This window comes from Clarias gariepinus, chromosome 13, assembly GCF_024256425.1.
Source record: "Clarias gariepinus isolate MV-2021 ecotype Netherlands chromosome 13, CGAR_prim_01v2, whole genome shotgun sequence".
Lineage (NCBI taxonomy): Eukaryota > Metazoa > Chordata > Actinopteri > Siluriformes > Clariidae > Clarias > Clarias gariepinus.
In genome coordinates, this window is record NC_071112.1 from 14,135,822 (window position 1) to 14,156,808 (window position 20,987).

At 37.1% G+C, this 20,987-nt stretch overlaps 3 protein-coding genes across 5 annotated transcripts; 2 read left to right on the plus strand and 1 right to left on the minus strand.

Annotated features, from left to right (window-relative positions):
• Window positions 1–469: 469 nt before the first annotated feature.
• On the minus strand, window positions 470–5,335 carry fuca2 (alpha-L-fucosidase 2). The gene is made up of 7 exons (XM_053509680.1): window positions 5,027–5,335; window positions 4,167–4,354; window positions 3,435–3,774; window positions 2,851–3,061; window positions 2,440–2,630; window positions 1,990–2,098; window positions 470–1,489 (listed from the first exon to the last, which is right to left on the minus strand). Exons 1-7 carry the CDS (start codon window positions 5,308–5,310, stop codon window positions 1,352–1,354), a joined length of 1,461 nt encoding a protein of 486 aa, XP_053365655.1. The 5' UTR covers window positions 5,311–5,335; the 3' UTR covers window positions 470–1,351.
• A 282-nt stretch (window positions 5,336–5,617) lies between these two features.
• LOC128535840 (putative deoxyribonuclease TATDN3) lies at window positions 5,618–8,430 on the plus strand. 2 transcript variants are annotated; one of them, XM_053509909.1, is made up of 10 exons: window positions 5,618–5,767; window positions 6,603–6,635; window positions 6,726–6,799; window positions 6,902–6,983; window positions 7,064–7,126; window positions 7,235–7,344; window positions 7,462–7,517; window positions 7,606–7,718; window positions 7,860–7,940; window positions 8,056–8,430. In XM_053509909.1, the coding sequence occupies exons 1-10, from the start codon at window positions 5,714–5,716 to the stop codon at window positions 8,200–8,202; spliced, it is 813 nt and encodes a 270-aa protein (XP_053365884.1). In that variant the 5' UTR covers window positions 5,618–5,713; the 3' UTR covers window positions 8,203–8,430. The 2 variants fall into 2 exon arrangements, with proteins under 2 accessions (XP_053365884.1, XP_053365885.1); XM_053509910.1 differs by having other exon boundaries at window positions 7,863–7,940.
• A 1,176-nt stretch (window positions 8,431–9,606) lies between these two features.
• Window positions 9,607–19,496, plus strand: coq8ab (coenzyme Q8A, genome duplicate b). Of its 2 annotated transcripts, XM_053509907.1 has the most exons (15): window positions 9,608–10,467; window positions 10,653–10,803; window positions 11,448–11,777; window positions 11,914–11,980; window positions 12,061–12,135; window positions 14,001–14,126; window positions 15,765–15,850; window positions 16,030–16,170; window positions 16,275–16,356; window positions 16,466–16,559; window positions 17,197–17,338; window positions 17,565–17,672; window positions 17,755–17,820; window positions 17,914–18,000; window positions 18,094–19,496. In XM_053509907.1, exons 2-15 carry the CDS (start codon window positions 10,687–10,689, stop codon window positions 18,385–18,387), a joined length of 1,815 nt encoding a protein of 604 aa, XP_053365882.1. In that variant the 5' UTR covers window positions 9,608–10,467; window positions 10,653–10,686; the 3' UTR covers window positions 18,388–19,496. The 2 variants fall into 2 exon arrangements, with proteins under 2 accessions (XP_053365883.1, XP_053365882.1); XM_053509908.1 differs by having other exon boundaries at window positions 9,607–10,803.
• Window positions 19,497–20,987: the final 1,491 nt, after the last annotated feature.

Below are 20,987 nucleotides of genomic sequence, written 5' to 3' on the forward strand. Positions count from 1 at the left end.
GAAAATCATTTATCACCAATGAATGTGCTTTGATTGATTTGTTTGAGGGCAGCAGTGTTACCAAACTAAACAGTTTTAATAAGTGTTTGTGTGCGTAATTCAGTCCAATTTTAAAAATTACCGTGGGTGGAGACAGCCTCCCAAAATGACTGTTTGATTCAGTATTATTTATTTAGATACACTTAAAGTGACTCAGACCAATAGGTACTGCTTCATCACATTTCAGGGGTTATTTAAGGTCAGTTCTCTCCTCAGTGTCTTGATTCACTCCTTGTCCTTCGTCTTTAAGTCAATATTGTGATAAAAATACTCAGTAAATCATCTCTGCTGACCCCATCCCTATCACATTTAACATCATGAAAGGTGTATTAGGTGGCCAACCGGAAAAAAAAAGTCTTCCCCGCACACACTCATACCATGCTAAGTTCAGATGCCACTGCTCTGCAGTGAAAAAACACATGTGAGAGAATGCAAAGCAATAAGGGTTCAATTGAACAAACTTTCTGTCCATGGCATTATTTGAGAAATATGATGTAGGCATGAACTACACCTGTTCATTTAAACACTTTAAAAACACAGTAAGTCGAAAGGGCTTATGATCTGCATAAACAGTACAGCGCTATTCCTGGCACGACTGCCCTGAATAACTCAGATAGGGAGTTTCTGGGGGGAGGGAAGTAAGCACGTGTGTCTCGATGTGGCATGTGATGCTCTCGGATTCCCAACACTTTCATAAGTGGACTATGGCAGGTATTTCAAATTGGTACACACGTGTGTGTTTAAAAGCTTGTTTATATCACAGCAAAAAAATTGCTTGTAAGTAATGTAATAGGAGAATGAAACTGATTTATACTAATACATATCTAAACCTCTTAGTACTCTTTTTTTTTACATTCTCAGCAGACAGAATTAAAGCAACTTTTTTATGCACCATTGACCTCCCAATGAAAAAAAAGTTTTATTTGTGTCATTCATTGTTTAAAAAATAATTTACTCTGACATTTTGCTTTATAAAATCTCGAATGTCTTTTTTTTGTCATATTTTCCACCTCTGAGTAAATGAAATAAAATACATTCATTTTTTTAACATATCCCAAGAAAGAAACACAGGCGTTACACATACATAGAAGTTTGACCAGTTACACATACATTACCATAGAATGAAAATGATTCAGTGGTTATTTGCAGACATTCACCGTACTCCATTATTGCAGTAAAAAGCTAATCTAACCCAGAAAACAGGACAAAAGGATAAAAATGACAAATGATAGAATGACATAGCTTTGTTGCGATGCCTCTATTACCATCTGTGTTATTAGTTTTCTACTAATTCATAATATGACCACAGTCACTAATCTACATCAGTCAAGCGAATAGTCCAGGCCCAGGAGCAGGGCATCTGATCAGGAGACAGAGCAGGGAGGTAGACCTGTAGACCCCTGGGCTTCACCGGGACCCACTTCAATGGTTTGTAGCCCAGCATTACTGCCTGGTTTAGTGTAAAAAGAGAACACAACAAGCAGTTTAAGACAAAGAAAGTCTTAGTCTGTTTAAAATAATGATGAATGATGAAGAACACCTTAAGCACACAGTTTATGAGTGACAGTTAATGCATCTCTGTAGGTGTGTTTTCTCTTGTTATTACATCTTTTGTAATGATTAAGAGCACTGCTTTCTGATGACTATGTGCCACCTTTTTGCAACTGAATTTTCCAACCACTTGTAACATTATTCTTTCACTTTCTGGTTTTGTAATTTTCCTTTGTCATGCTCTTTCTGCTTCTCTTTCACTTATTTTTTTATTCAACTGATCCCTTTGTGTATCTGTCCCATGTAACACTGCTGATAAATTGAAAAGCCATATGCGTAATTTATATTAAATCTTACTTGTAAATTGCAATAAAGCAGTGATGCAAAATTTAAGTGTAACATTATGCAACCCCAAACTTTGAAGGATGAAATGAACAATAAAGCTATAAATACAATTACCTGTGTTTGAGTTTCTGACACTATAGGGTCGCTGAGAATAATATATCCCTTACTTGGCCATGAAAGCAAAAATGCATAAACCGCCTTCTCCTGTGGCCTCCATGTGTACCTATAGGACGAAAAAAATAAATGGTTATACTGGGATATAGAAAAGGGAGATATTTCACTGCTATTAAGCAAAACCAGCTGTTTTTTTCTGATAAATATGATGACAACATGATAGTATTTATATACAAAGCAAAGATTTATTAATTTGTGCAAAAGCAAAACATATTTTAGATTAGGGTTTGATCATAAATACCATCATAGCTTTCCAGTTAGAGCTGTACAATAATTGTATAACAGTGTTCAACATAATTCTGCTGTGCACTCAACTGCTCTTTTTTCTCGATCATTACATGGCTTGTTTCTTTATTGATTATATAAACTTTATTTAAATTTGAGACGAACCAAACTCCAGGTGTACTGCTGTCATTCTGCACTTTCCAAGCAGTTGTGTTGTAGATTCCTTCACCATTAACATTCAGCCACTGGCCCACCTGCCTTAATCTTTCCTCAAATATGGGAGTAATGCGGCCATCATGTGTTGGCCCCACATTCATTAACAAATTCCCTCCGCACGACACAGTCTCGACAAGAGTCTGCAATGCAAGCAGTAAAACACATCTTACACAGATTGATTGCATCTACAGTATTTATTCTTAGCCAACCATAGGACACCATTAATATTTTGTCAGTATTTTCAGATTTTCTACACTCACTTTTGTTTTCTTGCTACATTTAATTTTAGAGGTTATCAGAAATGTTATGTTGGAAATGTTAAATGACATGCATTAGTAGCAAAGTCTACTCTGCACATACCGTAATTAGCTGCTCTATGGTGAGGTAATCACTGAGTTTAGCTTCGCGCCTATAGCCCCATGAGCGCTGGTCAATCGTCATGCAGTTCTCCCATTTGTGCTTCAGCAGATGTCCTGGGTTATAGCGGTCAGCACATGTGTAATATCCACCGTGTTTACAAATACTATCCTTTCCCCATCGATCATTGGTTACAACTGTGTCCCGCACTGGGCTGTAAATACATCATTAGTCATATACAGTATGCGTAAGCAGTGTCATCTAAGAAATCCTGTCCACAAAGCATGCAGTATTTAGAAATACATGAACCCTGGATATACTGGAACCCACAAACCACCATTATAGGTTTGTTTCTGAATTAAAAAAGAAAAAAAAATGTTGTGTGAGTGTAGAGTTCTAAGGCTATATGGTGCCAAAATGTATCATTGTAGCAAGTGTTATTGCTATTTATTATTATTGCATAATAAATGATTAAACAATTTCTAAAATATTTGAATTATGCTCAAAAAGAAACCTTTTTTCCTGGTTTTTTTTCCAGTTTCAGTTTTTCCAGTATAAAATAAATTTTACAAGTAAAAATGCTTTACCTCTCATTGTATAGCCATGCAAGGAACCCTGTGCTGTTCCAGTACTTGTCTGGGGCATCTCCATCTCCATCAGACCATAATAATTCTGGTTTGTACTTGTTTATGATCTCATAAAGCTCAGGGAGGCTCTTCTGTTGCGGAAATAAAGTGGTAGTAAAATTGTTTTTCTCATCCGCTTTGAAAAGAGGGTGAAACCACTCAAAAAGAGAGTGGTAGAGTCCTAGGCGCAGGTCAGTGTACTTCCGTAAAGCACTAGATATTTCATCCACCAGGTCCCGCTTTGGCCCAACATCTACTGCATTCCAGCTCCATGAATACTTTGAACCCCACAAGGTGTAACCTAAAAAAATTACAAATGTTTATAATACATTCAATTTCCTGTTTTAAAATGGCTGTACAGCCTTGATTAAACACCCAGTTCATCTGTTTTACTTTGTAAGTCTGAACAGAATCTATGCACATGGACAACTCTTCTGAAGCAGGAACAATTTATGAAACTCATATGAAAGGATTATATGACACGTCATGCTTGCTGCTGTACTGTTTCTTTTGCTAAGCTTATTGTAATATTGCTGCAAAAAACACTACATTGTGTATTAATCATCTGTGTGTATGCGTGTATGGAGATAAGAGCAACCCATAATGGTTACTGTGCACTATTATATGCATTTTTATAATCAAGTAAATGTATTTCTCTATTTACATATTTTCTACCAGGACATTCACACCAACCTTCATGATGTTTAGTTGTAAGGACAATATACTTTGCTCCTGATGATGCAAAGATTTCTACCCAATCCTTGGCGTTGAAGAACTCAGCAGTAAACTGTGGCCCAAAGTCTTGATATGTGAATCCAGGGGGGTAGTTTTTCTCCATAAAGAGCAAATAGGATGGGATTTTCTGTCCCTGCCAGTACCACCTGTGGACATAATTTTATTTTTGGGGTTTAGTAAAAAGAAATGAAGTAATTTAAAAGTGTGCAAAACTAGTGCAGAAATCATTGCAACAGAAGTAATCTTGAATTGAATTGGTGATTTTTTCATGAAGTAAGTCGGTATTAGATGACATGGTGGCTCAATGGTAGCACTGTCGCCTTGCACCACCAGGGTCTGGGTTCGATTCCTGCCTTGGGTCTGTATGCATGGAGTGTGCATGTTCATGCTTGGTGGGTTACCTTTCACAGTCCAAAGACTAGCAGATTAGGTTAATTGGGGTTCCCAAATAGTGTGTAAATGAGCGTGTGAAAATATGTGTGTTGGTGCCATGCAATGGATTGGCACTCCAGGTGCCAATGCCCTAAGTCTCCTGGAATAGGCTTCAGTTGGAATAGATCAAATGAACCACAAGCGTTGACATACATGAATTTATTTCACTATAAACTTATAATCCATTTTGGATCATTCATGACTCAATATACTGTACTAGCAATACTGTACACCAAAGATTAACCATCTCCATGTTGTAGTAGGGAATTACATTACCATACTCCCCCCTAGTGGACGCAAGTGGTACTTAGCGGCACTGTTCTACCAGTGTGGTTTTAAATGCATAAAAGACACAATGATAGAAACGGAAAAGAAAAAAAACTTACCAGAACCATTCACTGCCGTAGCTTGGAACTGAAAAGATACCCCAGTGTATAAAGATCCCAAACTTTGCTTGATCAAACCATTCAGGCAGTGGCCTCGAATCAATTGACTCCCATGTAGGTTTATATTGACAATTACAAGCTCCGATCAACAGGAATAAAAAAACAAAGCTCCATTTGGCCATAGTGGTGTGCCTGCTGGCTCTGCTTTTAGCACAGTTCAACAAACCCGGACAAACCTGGAAAACCTGCTTCAGAGAGCTCACGTGATTTGAATAACAGCTCATGTGATCGCATGCAAGCCTTTGTGTGTAGCAAATAACCTTAATGCATCTTTCTTCCTGTTTCAACCACATAGGCACAAAAATGTTGCCCTTTCTACTTTCATTCAATACTGCTATCATGTTTCCTGACAATTACATGCATTAAAAATGTTAAAACATAAATAACAGTCGTCAAAGGAAAAGTATATTATGACACGTGAGATAGCAGTGACATACTTTTGCAAAGATCTTGAATGTATTATGTCTTGAGGCTCGGAATTAATATGCGCAGAATTGCGCAGAACTGAGTCGCTCTAACGCACCCGACTGCGTAATATTGTGCGCGTTTACTCATGTTGTGTTAGCCGCGTGGTTGTTTTGTTATCTTAAAATTCTTCTTTAGTTCGAGTTGGTCTGTGAAGGATTCATGCAAGGCTATATCGATTGCCACTGTCACATCTCTTCCAGAGATTTTGATGGTGTAAGATGCAGATTTGTGTTGTTATACTTATAATGTACGCAGCCCCTCTGGTGACTTTGGTGGGAATTATACTGTATATGTTCCTTCTACAGAATAGTTTAATGCGTGGCCACGAGATTCTATTTTGTGGCCAAAACTTATTAATAAAATGTGGAGACAAAATAGTTTCAGGCATGACCACGAGATACTATGTTGTTGCCACCATTTAACACCCTCATTTCGTTTAGCCTCTTGTAATCTTCAGACAAACTAAAATTTATTTACTTTTTTTCTATTCTTTAGCCTAGTTAGTCAAGTTAAGCCTTTATTTGTCACATATACATTACACCTTCTTCGCATATCCCAGCGTAACTGGGGTCAGAACGCAGGGGCAGCCATGATACAGCACCCCTGAAGCAGGTAGGGTTAAGGGCCTTGCTCAAGGGCCCAACCTGCTGGAGCTGGGGATTAAATCGCTGATCGTCCAATCAGTAATTCAGTGCCTTAGCCCTTTGAGCCACCCAACAGAGAAGCCACTGACCAAGCGTCAGGCGCTTTATGTATCCCACCGTGGCAGTGGCCTACCACATTCTGCTTAAAGGGAAAAAGCCACAATTCTATACCGGGAGTCGAACCCAGGAAAACCAGAAATCGTGACCGCTAGAACATATGGGACGAGCATGGGACCACACGTTCTTAAGTCATGGCCACAACATAGTATTTCATTGCCATGCGTTATACTATTTTATTCCCACACCTTAGTACTTTATGGTCACAGAATATATTCTCTCCCCCTTCGTAATGATCCAATAAGAATAACACTATTAAACTGACCTGTCCCCTTTCTCTTATATAGGACATTGATTGTGTAATTGAGCAATCAAAAAAGGTAACTCAACACAGGCCTTGACTTTTGTATGTTATAATATGTCCTCATCAGAAGCTTGTTTTGAGGCCCTTTTCCCTGTTTTTGTTCTAGGCAGGAGTTCAGGCTCTTGTTGCAGTAGCAGAGCATGCTGGGGAGTTTGAGAAAGTCATACAGCTTTCACAGAGGTGGATTTTCTTACCACAATAACACACTTGCAGTGTACAGTATATTTTATGATGCAGTGAATAATAGAGGAGGTGTTTGTTTGTTTCTTTGCTTGTTTACAGGTTTTCTGGATTTATCTTTCCTTGCCTTGGTGTTCACCCTGTCCAAGAAGATTCAGCACAACCCAGAGGGGCATCCCCAGAGGTCTGAACATGCTTTAGTGGTATAATTTTACATTAAAGCTTTGAGTTATCAATACTAACTTAAACAGTTGTTCTTTACAGGATTTAGATTCTGCCATGCCTTTAATTGAAAAATATAAAGAGCACATTGTGGCCATTGGTGAGGTAAGACATCTAGCCTCTACAGTACAAAGGGTTTGAATATAAAGCATTTTTTATATTGGGCCTTGTAAATTTAATCAAAATCACACGCATTCTTTGTAATCCTTGCAGGTTGGGCTTGATTTCACACCCCGGATAGTAAATACTGAGACAGGCAAAGAACTACAGAGACAAGTACTCATTCGTCAAGTAGAGATTGCAAAGCAACTTAATCTACCTCTGTAAGTCTGTGATAGGCCATTCGATGGTGATCATAATCACACATTTATATAAAACTGTAAAATACAGTTGCTTTGTGTTCCTTAGACTGCTCACAAAAATGCTTATCTTTCCATTAGAAATGTCCACTCGAGATCTGCCGGAAGACCAACCATCCACCTTTTAAAGGAGTTAGGTATTGTATGATTTGTCTACTTTAATAGAGGTTTTTTTATACTGTATCCTTTACTTACTGTTGAGTAACAGTTCATTTTAAAAACTAGGTGTGGAGAATGCTCTTCTTCATGCATTTGATGGAAAACCCTCTGTTGCAATGGAGGGTGTGCGTGCAGGTTACTTCTTTTCTATACCCCCATCAATTGTAAGAAGTGAACAGGTAAAATTATTGCAGAAACAGCTTACTAAAGATACAATGCTACTAATTCCACTAAAATATTTTCATGGAAGTGGTTCAGGCTATCAATGATGTAATGCCATGCCATCTGTGAAGTCATATGTTTTTCTCTCTTCTGATAAGAAGCAGAAACTTGTGAAACAGTTGCCCCTAGAAAACTTGTGTTTGGAGACTGATTCACCAGCCCTTGGACCTGAAAAGCAGGTAGGTTGTTTTTTTTCTCTCTCTCTCATTAAATTCATCTTAATAGTTAAACATATTTGTATGCCTTTGCATGCAATGTTGGCAAATTTCCTGACAAATCCTATGTTACGAACAGGTGAGAAATGAACCAAGGAATATCTCTATCAGTGCAGAATATATTGCCAAAACCAAAGGCATTCCCGTGGAAAAGGTCATCGAAGTCACCACACTCAATGCTTTTCGTCTTTTCCCCAAGTTGAAGACACTTATCAGAAATTTATGAAAGCAACGTAGGCCTTTACACATGATCAAGATTTATACAATGCACTCTATGTAAATAAGCAATAACACTTATTTTAGTGCATTAAATTTTACATTAAACATTGACAAAAGAAGTTATACAGTGTTGGATTTTATGCTTCCCATAGCCATATCCTGCTATTTATCTGTATTGATTGTTTCAAGGTAAAGTATGCCAATTTTATTGTAAATAAATAAGAACATAATTGTGCACAGGCAGTGGGAGTATAATTATTATTATAATTATATTTGATTATAACTGGAGCAAGTTGTGTTGCTCTACGTTTAAACAGAAAAAAGAAAGGCATGGTGTGAGTGCAAGTATCATTTATTAAATAATGAAAAACTTTAAAAACTTGCACTTGAATGATGTGAACATGCTAACTGTTCCAGATACATACAGTACCGGGCATACAGACTATGCAGGGTATTGCATTTGTACAATGATGCCATTTGTTGTTTTTGTTTTTAGACTTATGCAATCATTATGAGTTTGTGCAAGGTCAAGAGCAGGTTGTCAATCCCACATGATTCACCTAATTTGGATAAACATGCCCTAGGTACACCAGGCATTTTATAAGGTTCATTAAAGGCAAGGGTGTGCTGCTGTTTTTTGTTGAATATTGTTTTATTATATTGTCCTCTGAAAAGAAAGTATATAGTTCAATGTAAAGATGTTTGTTTCTCATCTGTCTAAACATTATTAGCAAAATTGGGGGGTAAAAATTGTAATTTCTAAGTGTAATTGCATTACAAAGGTAGTACTACTTGTAGAATTTTATATAGAAGCCACCATGTGAAGAATAGATTTTTTATGGTGCTGAAATGCGTTATAAAAGGATGAAGATTAAAAGTATTTAGGAAGTTAAATACCGGTTTAGATGCTTATCACATCTAACAATCTTACTCACTCATCTTCTATACCACTTTATCCTGTATTCAGGGTCACGGGGGCCTGGAGCCTGTCCCAGGAGGCTTAGGGCAGGAGGCGGGGTCCACCCTGGACAGGGTGCCAATCCATCGCAGGGCACACACACACCCATTCACACACTATGGGCAATTTGGGAACGCCAAACAACCTAACCTACATGTCTTTGGACTGTGGGAGGAAACCCATCAAGCACGGGGAGAACATGCAAACTCCATGCACACAGGACCCTGGAGGTGCAAGGCGACAGTGCTAACCACTACAGCACCGGGCCGCCTCATCTAACAATCTGTGAATGTTAAAACCAAATAAAAACCAACCTACATATAAAAGTGTGAACATCTCCTTGGAACATTTCATTTAGTGCACAAGAAAAAAAAGTCAAAAGTACTATTTAGTGCATCTGTTATTTCCAAATTAATATTACACCAGTGACGTTCAATTTTAAAAAGTACACAGATTACATAATGTGGTAATGTCCCAATGGACATTAACTTGATCATCGTCTATACCGACTATCCTGTAAACAGGATCATGGGAGGAACCAGGACCCTACACAAGGAGACTTACTGTAGGGCACGAGGCAGGGTACACCCTGGATGGGGTGCCAATCCGTTGCAGGGCACACACACACGGTCATTCACACACTGCGCAAATTGGGAACACCAATTACCGAAAACCAAACAAGCATGCAGAGAACATGCAAACACACAAAAGAGACGTGGGAATTGAACCCGGATGTGCAAGGTGACAGTGCTAACTATTAAGCCGCATTACTTTGAAGAGTTATTTGCAGCCATGCCCTATACATACCTGATAACAGGAGTATTCCGGAACACCAGGAGAATATATTCATGGCTGGTCATTCCACATACCATCAAGTCAGTCAGGATGGAATTTGGACACTACATCCATTAGTCATTCATGGTTTTTCTTGTGTCTCCTCATGCTTAATCTCCTCTATGTTCAACACCAGGTGAAGTGCTGAAAGTAAAAAGTAAGGCTGCGGTTCGGTTTTTACCACTAGGGGGCAGTCACATTGCTTCTCTTGTATGAAAGGTACTGAGAATATTGTGTGGAAGGTCAACTCGCCTCCACGCCTGCTGATAGTCGTACTGTATGTCCGCTGGAACAGAGGACTAATGACTTGTTGAATGGCAGTGTTCAGCGCTGCTTTGCTTAGTTACACTTGCGTGTCAATCAACAATTCTAACTATGGCACTGAGGCTGCTGAGGGCTAGTCACACACACACACGCTGGTGACTCCTGTATGCAGCACAAGTTTTTAATTTGTGGAACAGAAGTTTTACGGGTTTTGTGGTAAGTTATGAAGCGCCTGGTTGTTGTTCAGCGTTATAAACGCTACTGTAGTTAGCTAATTATCTCAATATTGCCTCTGTCTGACAGGAGCCGGTTTAAGTCTCGTGCGTCAGTCTTAAAACGCAGCTGTTAATTAGATTTTGTACTTCGTGTTGTTGTTGTTTTTGTTTTTTTGTGGTGTTTAGAATTGAGGAAACTGCAGGTTGGAAAGGGGAAGTCATGGCAGCAGACATGTTACTAATGAGAAGACTGACCAGACTGAGGCGAGTGGTATATCAGAGTCACATTGTCAGTGTTCAGAGGAGAGAACTCGCTATTGTCGCCCAAAACCATCAGGTGAGCGTTCATTCCCCTCAGTCTGGTGGTCCTGTTTTTAAAAATAACTGTTATCTTACAATTTAGTCACTTAAAATAAAACTTATTGAAGGTTAAAAGCTTTTAAACATAAACTATGTGCCTGAAAAACTGAAGACAGTCTCGCTGGTTCATGGAGTGGAAAAGTTTTACTAAGCTCTTTAAACTTTAAATGACCTTTATTGTGTGGTTAAAATAATAACCTAATAGTTCATGAAAGATCTGCCTGAAACAAACTATGTCTAGATGAGCTATACTTACACAGGCATATGCACATAATCAGTTTATATTTTAAGATAAAGAGCATGCACAATATTTTCACTACTTGTGCATTACTTGTAAGTATATGTGATGATAACTATAATGAGTTTTTATGAAGGGAAGAGCATACACATAAATGTGCATGCATTTCCCCCCCAAAAAAATAACAAGATAAAAATACGTTGTTGTTTTTTTAAACACAGTAATCGCAATAATATTGTAAACTCGTGTAAAATTATAGGCAGGGACATCAATACATGGTCACTCACGAAAGACCTTTCCCAACACAAATGTATGTCTTTTTTTTTTTTTTTTTTATATACTTTTCCTTATAATTTTGTTACACAGGTGTGTTTCTTTCGCAGGAGTACAGATGCACCGAGAGAACTGTTTCAGATAGAGGTGTTTTAAAACTACTCTACAGTTTTCCTCACATTGGCACAGGACTGAATAGTGCTGAGTATGTCAGAACTTTTTATGCTTTGAATGCACTGAAGCACGATGGAGGGTGCCATAGAGCGGTCAACAATTATAGCCACAAATGTGTGGGGAAAACCAGATGCAAGTTATTTCAAGGGCCTTCACAAGCACAACTGCCTGGCTACAGACAGACCTGTTCATTCCATCAAGATCACTGGCGGTGGAGTGAAGACAAAAAAGATGGACCTGATGCTTCCAAGAAGCACAAGCAAACGGTAAAAATAGTAGAAATTAGCAGATTTTTTTCCCAAAACCCTAATAAAAGCATAATGCATTTAAATGCAGTTATCTTGCTTTATCTGCTAAATTAGACATAACAGTGAGTAATGCATTTTCTTGCTTTTGTTTTAGCTCAGCGAGAGTTCTCGTGAGCGAAAAGTACCAGTTACAAGGCTGGGACGTTTGGCAAATTTTGGCGGTAGGACAGTTTTCATTTGTGTAGAGTAATTATTGCGATACCCCAAGAATAATTTCTAACTTCTAATACGTGACCTTAAGGCTTGGCGGTTGGACTGGGATTGGGAGCTATAGCAGAAGTGGCAAAGAAGACCCTTAGATCAGATGAGGATAAAGGTACAGTGTGTTTCTGTAAACATTTGCTTTATTAGTTTATTATTTAACTTTATGGTGAGTACTGACTTGTTACTATTTTAAAGTGAGCCATGCTGGTTAATTCTTATTCTAGTATCACTATGGACAACCAGCAGTGAGCCAGTAATATATGGCTGGGAAAGTATTGTGTATATAATTATGTAACATGTCAGCAAGTTTTTAAATCATATTGCCAAAACACTATTCACAAAAGGAAATGTAGACCAGGCATTGGTATTAACTCATAATATTGAAATTTCGTCCTAAAAAACTATATGTTAAATTCCAGTCCATAAAACATTGTATGCTTTATCGTTAAAACAATAAAAATGATATTAAATACATTAAGGTAAAACAAAAAAAAATAAAACCAGCTAATGCCAGTGATTATTTCTCCTGTCTGTGTTAATTAGGATTAGTCAGGTTCGGGCATATTCATAGCCTGCAGTCACATGACTAGACTGTATGCCATTTTGAAGATGGGTCATTTTATGCTACAGCAATTGCTGCCAATAACGCACAACAAGATATTTTTGAGAAATTTAAATATGGTGATTGTACGGTATGATACACCTTTCTGTTGCTGACCTGGATTACTACAAGGCCAAAGTATCCAATCTTTAAACAAACACTAAAGGGTTACCTTAATCCATGTGAAGTGACATTCTGTGTAAAATTTAAGTGTATGGAAAAAGGTTTTGCGTAATAAAATAAATACTATAAAAACAATATTTTAAAGCCAAAACTTATTTCTACCCTTTTTAATGGCTCGAGCTACCATTTTTGTTACAAGAAATTGTTTTTATCTGCATATTTGTGTAATGTGCTTGTTTTTATTACACAACATGTGTCAAAACAACATGCATTTATTACTTTACAATCCTTCCCCAAGTTCAAGTTTTAATTTCTCACCTGATATGAGGTGTTGACTACATAGACTGTCGTTTATGGTCTGTTGTGTCCAACCTTTGCGTTATAATTGCTGCAATAACATTCTCTATCAGTATCAGCAGAAATCCAGTAAAATTATATACTTGGATCTTTGTCCTGCCTGTTTGTGCATCTAAATGAATTTGCACCCATGCCAAATGGTTTTGTGTTTGTCTTTTTAAAATAGTCAGTTGATAGCAAGATGGCAACGTGCAGCATGCCAGCTGTTCGTAGTGTGATGTCACATGCAAGCTGTAAATTAATAGGTTAGGACTTTTACTCTCTGAGAAGGGAGTACCCACTTCTCTTTGCAAATACAAACAAATCACTGGTCACCAAGCTTCCACGGAAGAAACATCTTAAGATTGGTAGGCATCATAGCAGTGTTGCTAGTAAAAAAATGGATCAGTCAACAAAGCAAAGTAACAACAGCCAGCAGAAAGTCTCAGAGCCAAGGAATACTCAAAGAGCTCTAGAAAGACATGTAAGCAACAGGTCATCCCAGAGGTAATGCATGTGACCCTAAAATACCATATTTACAGTAAAGGTCAGAGGTGGACACACCACAGAAAAGGCTTCCCCAGAGATACTGGTTGACTCACAATGTACTATTATACTAATTATTAATTTATCAGGATATGCATGGGGATAAGCTTTCACTAGGACGATGAGGATGAGATGAAGATGGAAGATGGTTCTAAACGGAACATAATGATTTAAAAAATTGTTTTTTTTTTTTTTGGTGTCCTGTTAGACATTAGGCATCTGTGAAAATGAGTTAATACAAATGTCAGGTTTATATTTTATGTTGGTAGCTGCTTAGGAGATATGTTTAATACAAACATTTTCAAACCACTGTGTGGAACTATTTTCCATTATGTGTCATAATTTTTATATTGAACTGTCTCTTTTTACAGGAAATAAAAAAGCTGTCCTTGATTCAAACCCATTTGTCTCTGAGGCTAATGCGGAACGAATTGTTCGGACTCTATGTAAAGTCAGAGGAGCTGCTCTTAAACTTGGGCAAATGCTTAGCATACAAGGTGAGAGATTATTATTATTAGTAGTAGTAGTAGTAGTCTAGTAGACAAGGATAGTAGCTTCAGGAATTTTTTTTTATCAAGTATTAGAATGAAAGGAAACATGTACTCTTAATGATTTGCGCTGTGGCAACTGTTTGGATTTTCATGCAGTCCCGAGAGATTACCCAAAGTTGCAATTAAAAAAAATCCATTTAGTAGTGGATAAGAGAGGTCAACACACTTTGTAACACAAAAAACATCTTTGAATGCACAAAATTTTGAATCTTGAGGCAGATGATCTACAACAGCAGAATACCACATCAGGTTCCACTTGTTTCAAACAAGAACACAAAGTTGAGGGTGCAGTGGGCCCTGGCTCACCAAAACTATAGTTGATGAAGACTGGCAAAAAGCTTAATTTGCAGAGACACACAAATGCAAGGGTCAATGTAGCACTGACAGCATAAATATGAATAAATATTAATCGTTCATAACTCGAATGTTTATTGTCTCTGACCATGTGCATCCCTCCATGACCATACTGTGCTTTTCATCTAATGGCTACTTCCAGCATGATAATTCAGCATGTTACAAAGCAAAAGTTTGTCTCAAACTGGTTTGAAGAATATGACAATAAGATTAGTGTTCTTCAGTGGCCTTCCCACTCACCAACTCTGAATGCCACAGAACACATTTGGGATGTGATGTGATGAAACAGAATTACAGCATTAAAGTGCACCTGAAAATTTTATAGGAATTGTGATGCAGTCATGCCAATATAAACCAGATGCTTAAGCAAATGTGTCCCAAATCTTGTAGAATCCATGAAGACTTTTTTTGGCTGTTTTATGCACAGCAAGTGTCTTTATGAAATACAACATGATAATGCTCCCTACATCTTGAAAGAATAGCTTATTCATATTCACATTATTCTAATGTGCGGAAAACATTTTAGTATTGTTTAGTTTGTTCCCAAGTCTTTGTTTGGTCCTGTTTGCTTTTAATGTGTATTGTTTGTTTTCCTGCACCATATCCCTGAACTGCCCTTGACATTGTCTACAGTGTATACTGCCCCTACTCTGTGCACACGATTGTGTTTATTTCTGTAAAGAATGTGGCAGCATGCCTTAACACAAATGTCATCCTGCAAAATCATTGCAACCTTTCTGAAGGCATTAGGGAAGCTATGTAAGAGCGTGTCTGTGTTTGCTGAGCACTTTTCTACCTGAATAGTTTTCACTTCGTTTGGATCCATGCCTGGTTCATGCTCGTGTTTATCCTGCAGCTGCTTTGTAGTCTTCTACTCCACATGCCCACAGTTAAAGTTGACATCTGTGCTGATAGCTGTTACAACTATGGTTGACTTTATCCTAACTAAGGAGGAAGGTCATCACTTTGTTGTTGAGAAATCACAAACTGTAACTATTAAAAGAACAGTAATATACTGTATACCATGCAACATGAGTACTGCTGACAGCAAAAGCAGCTGGCTTAAATGTGTAATAGCCTAAAATAAATGTTCCTGACAGCTTACCAAACGCAGTAATAATAAGTTGAGTAATTTCTGTGTCAGACGCTTCTTAGTTTATAGTGTATATTGCTTCCAGTTTATACAGACAGCCGCCACCATCTGAATTATAAGTTTGCTTATTTCCCTAGACGATGCTTTCATCAATCCTCAGCTGGCGAAGATCTTTGACCGTGTTCGACAGAGTGCCGACTTCATGCCCACCAAACAAATGATGGTATAGTTTCAAATGTGAGAGTTTAAAAAATGTTTTTATGTTTAAATAAATAAGGTTTTACCAATGACAAAGCACAAATGGTGTACATGTATAACAATTTTAATAAAAAAAAAGGTATCAAATTATGCCTGTCCCGGACACTTTGTAATGGAGTCTTTTATAACTTGTGTCTATGGCAGAAAGTAGTGACCAATGACATGGGCCCAGACTGGCGTGATAAATTGGAGTTCTTTGAAGAGAAGCCTTTCGCTGCTGCTTCAATTGGTCAGGTACACCTGGCTAGGATGAAGGATGGCAGAGAGGTGGCTATGAAGATCCAGGTACGAATTATTTATTTGTTAACTTCAAACCAATAAAAACAATAATATTAACAGCTCATTATTAGGAAAATTTTTGACTTTTTTGAATTTTGTACGTTTACTAGTACCCTGGAGTGGCCAAAAGCATCAGCAGTGATGTCAACAACCTAATGGCTGTCCTCAGTATGAGTAATGCATTACCTGAAGGTATGGGTTTTGTGGAAATTTAAAGATAAGGACCCTTGTTTCATTTGTACTCTAAAGGGTTCAAAATTTTGCCCTCGGTTTGGTATGTTCATACAATATTGCTGTGCAGGTCTGTTTCCAGAGCACTTAATAGAAGTCATGAGCAGGGAACTTGCTCTAGAATGTGATTACGTGAGGGAAGCCAAATGTGCCCAAAAATTCCAGTAAGTATCTAAAACAACAATATTTATACTCAAAATATTTTGTTATCATGGCCACTTGAAGTTCAATCAAATGTCATTTTTACATCACTGAATTGTTTACATTTTTTTAGAGCTCTGTCATGGGCATACCTTACCTACCTAAAGGGATAAAAATACAATGTTATAATTCTATAACTATAATGAGGTCCAGGATATAAACAGCTGCTAGATATGAATGTACATGAAGTATTATTGTACAAGGTTACTGACATAATGGAATATAACATCAATAAAGTTCACGAGTTTTTCTTTTTTAGTTTTTTTTTTACGTTTTATATGAAAAACATGCATCTTATTTTATTTTTTAAAGGCTCCGGCAACGTCATAAGAGGGGAAACGGTACCGGTGTCACAATGCAAAAATAACCTTAGCTGGCAATGATCTTTAACCATGTTTGACAGTGTGCCCACTTAATACCCATTAATTAACTGCTTTTTATTCTTTAAATTAAGTGCTTTTTAATCTTATTTTATTATTTTACAATCTTAAGGTAAAACTTTCTTGACCTAAAATTTTGATAATGTGTATAAAACGTCATCATGTACATATGTAAAAAATTAAGTTGATTAATTCTTTATACTGTATTTGTGTTTTACAGAGGGTTATTGAGGGGTCACCCTTTCTTCTATGTACCAAATGTAGTGGATGAACTAAGCAGTCAGCATGTCCTCACTACAGAACTAGTTTCAGGTTTCCCTTTGGATAAAGCTGATGACCTGCCACAGGAACTCAAGAATGAGGTAAGTCCTCCGGTCAGCCAGGGGGATTCGTGTTTGTCGATCCATTTTACAGAAAACATGGTGATAACTGTTTGCATAGCCTGTGTAATTCAAAGACTCTTATCTTAATAAACTCAGGGAATCAAAAATAAAATTACCATCCCACAAAACACTGATAGCCTCTTATCTCTCATAAGATAAAATTATTAGATTAATGACATTCTCGTTTTATAATGTTCGGTTCCAGATCTGTGAGCAGATTTTAATTCTTTGTTTGAGAGAGCTCTTTGAGTTCAGATACATGCAGACTGATCCAAATTGGTCTAATTTCTTCTTTGATCCTCAAAAGCACAAGGTATGTATCTTTTATTGCATTATTGTATGTAAATCTTTAGGGCGTGCTGTGACACAGTGGCTTCTATGACTGTCTTTTACAGGTTGCACTGTTGGATTTTGGAGCCACAAGGGGTTTTGATGCAAGTTTTACAGACGCATATATTGAGGTAAACAGGATTTAAACCTTTATTTATTTGTCATTAATAGATCTTAATTTCTAGATTTACTAAAATTCATAATTTTTTGTTTTATCTTATAAGCTCATCAAGGCTGCTGCAGACAGAAACAGAGAAGGGGTTTTACAACGATCAATTGATATGAAATTCCTGACAGGATATGAGTCAAAGGTAACAATCCACAACAACTATAGCATTGTTTGCATATTTGCAGTCTGCTTCTCAATTTGAAGCTTGGTTTCTCTTTCTAACAATGTTTTGCAGGCCATGATGAATGCCCATGTGGATGCAGTGATGATCCTCGGGGAGGCGTTTGCATCAGATGAGCCTTTTGACTTTGGCAGTCAGAGTACAACTGAGCGAATCCACACCCTCATCCCTGTCATGTTAAAGCAGCGACTCACCCCTCCTCCAGAAGAGACCTACTCTCTGCACCGCAAAATGGGAGGATCGTTTCTTATCTGTTCCCGCCTCAAAGCCAAACTGAGCTGTAAGAACATGTTTCAGAAGGCCTATGCCAAATATTGGCAAGATCGACAACTACAAACTGCCCAGTAAGCAGTTTTATATGGAACTCATAAGGAAGTGTGGAAGATCAGGCTACAACTAGGGTCCTAAAAAGCAAGCAACTTTGTTGTATTCCTAAATGTCCACTTATGCCTTTTTACTTACATTTGTAGGGCAGAAGAGATTTAAAGGATGTTGTCTAAAAATTATTTTGAACATTTATACCTTTTTATGTAAAGATATGATGTGAGTATTGTAGGCTATTAATGAAATGTATTGAAAGAGACTCTTTAGAAAAGATATGGTGATTTGTGCATCTTCAGTAAATTACTGTCTTAATGTCTCCTAACTGGCATGAAGTAAACGGATGGATTTGCAGAAACTATTAACTAAAGATTTTGTTCCATGATATGATATATAAGATCAATACTAATATGCCAATATTGCATTTGATAGTTATCATCACATATGAAAGGCACTCTTGCATATGCAGTATTTGGCCACTCCTTACAGCATTCATACCACAGCACCTACAACAGGGACATGGGAGGGTCAACAATTCTTATACACATGTTGAAAAGTGTGTCATTATTGATACGGATAGATGTTTATCATCGTATAGGAGTCCCCAGCTTGGAACAGGTGTAAGTTGTCCTTTAAGAAAAAATCTCCAGAATAGAGCAGTTATTGATATTTTGCAAGATGCAAGATTTTTATCTTAATTTCAAGAGCCAAAATAAAAGAAAAAAAAGGTTGGTGTGAGAAGAACTGTAACTACAGTATAAAGATGTCATATGTATCATCCATCATTCTTTATTTAATACAAATGGTTGCCATTGGATAACTGCTATGGAATAAGAGGAATAAAACAACACCAAAGATAATCAGCTTTGGAATGATAATCTTATTTTGAGTCTTTATTTGTTCTGGAAGAAAAATTTTGTTTTTTAGACACACATTATAGCAACAAAGAAAAGAAAGTGATCATAAGTGACAATAAGACAGCAGGCTAACAACACATCAGCTAAAAACACCCCTGAATGGCAGCTTCCATGTGCTAATACTGTAGATGCCATGTTGTGGAGAGAAGTTTCCCCTAATATACATGATAGTTATCGGCATTCACAAAAAAATAATAATAAAAACTCTGTACAAACTAACATTTATAAAAGTGTTTATTCTGTGCTTCCCAGAACATTCTCAAATTAACACAGTCAGTTCTGTCTTGCACTATTTGCAGTAAGCCGTTTCTTTAGAATATGCCTCTATCTAAATAATGATGTGGAAGTTGAATTGAGTTTGGAGCAGCTTTGTCGTTTCCTTATGTGCAGTATGTTTGTTTATTTAGGGTAAAATATTATTTTGAACTAATGTAACATGTATCTGCCATGATATTAAAACTATCTAGGTTTGGGTTCCCCTTCAGGGCATGGCTCCGCAGGGTTTCTGGGGTATGCTGTGGTGTCTGGCACCAGCATGTTTACAGCAGATTCTTTGGGTGCTGTGGATAGGACTTGTTGCCTGACACATGTCATGGGTTATATGGCAAACTAAAGAAAGTATTCTTCCAAATGTCTGCTTTCTTTTCTTAAGTTACTAATTAGCATAAAGCAATGTGAACACAGGCAGACATCTCTTGTCAGCACCCAAATGTGAAGGCTATGTGTGGCTTTATAGCAGGGTTTCTTTTACAGGGTCATAGCTCCAGTGTGGTATTCCTTATAACAAAAAGCATATACTGTAGTTTAAAAAAAAAAATACAATTAATGACTTTTATAGAGAAATTGGATCCTATATCATTTATATTCAGGTTGCATAGGAAAAATAACATTTTAAGTTAAAAAAAAAAAAGCTCTAATGACATTTTCTTAAAGGTTTCATTAAGCAATAACTAACCCAAATAGGTGATCATGGCAGGGAACAGAACGCATAGTTCCTGCAGCAGGTCACCCAGCACTAAAGTTAGTGAGAAGATGGGCTGCATCAGGCATTACGGTAAGACTATAAGCAACGGAGCCACATATGAGATAAAAATGTAAACACTAGGTAGATAATGCAAAACTAAATATATTTTTAAATAGAGAATAACTGCTATTGCACTGCTAAATTTTGCCCATAGAACAATTTTTATCTAATTGTAATTTTATATATATATATATATATATATATATATATATATAATTTGATGTGCATTTTTTTAGTTCTTAGATTACAATGTTTGCAATATCCTTTAGCCATTCATTTAAGCTGATACCATCGTCTTAAAAGCTAAGCCTAAAAGTTCTCTCTTATTATGGAGACCAAAAAATAATGCAGGCTGCTGATAGGTGTCCAGTCATCCTTTAGTTTAAGCTTTACATTTTTTGGTACAACAACTAATAGCCAGTTTAATTTAAAAAAAACAATTCTTTATTGAGATTTTTAGCAAAAGTTAGATTTCATAAATAATTGTTTTACTCTTAATCTAGGATTCTTGTCTTAAATTTCTAGTCTGGTAGCATTATCATAAAACATAAATCTGTTCAAAAGTACTTAAGCTTATGAAACCTTAACAAATGGCACAATTTCTTGAGAAAATACACAAAGTAGCCACATGCTGTTTCACATGCTGTCCCAACATCATTGTGCAATGTTTATAAAGTCTCAGTACA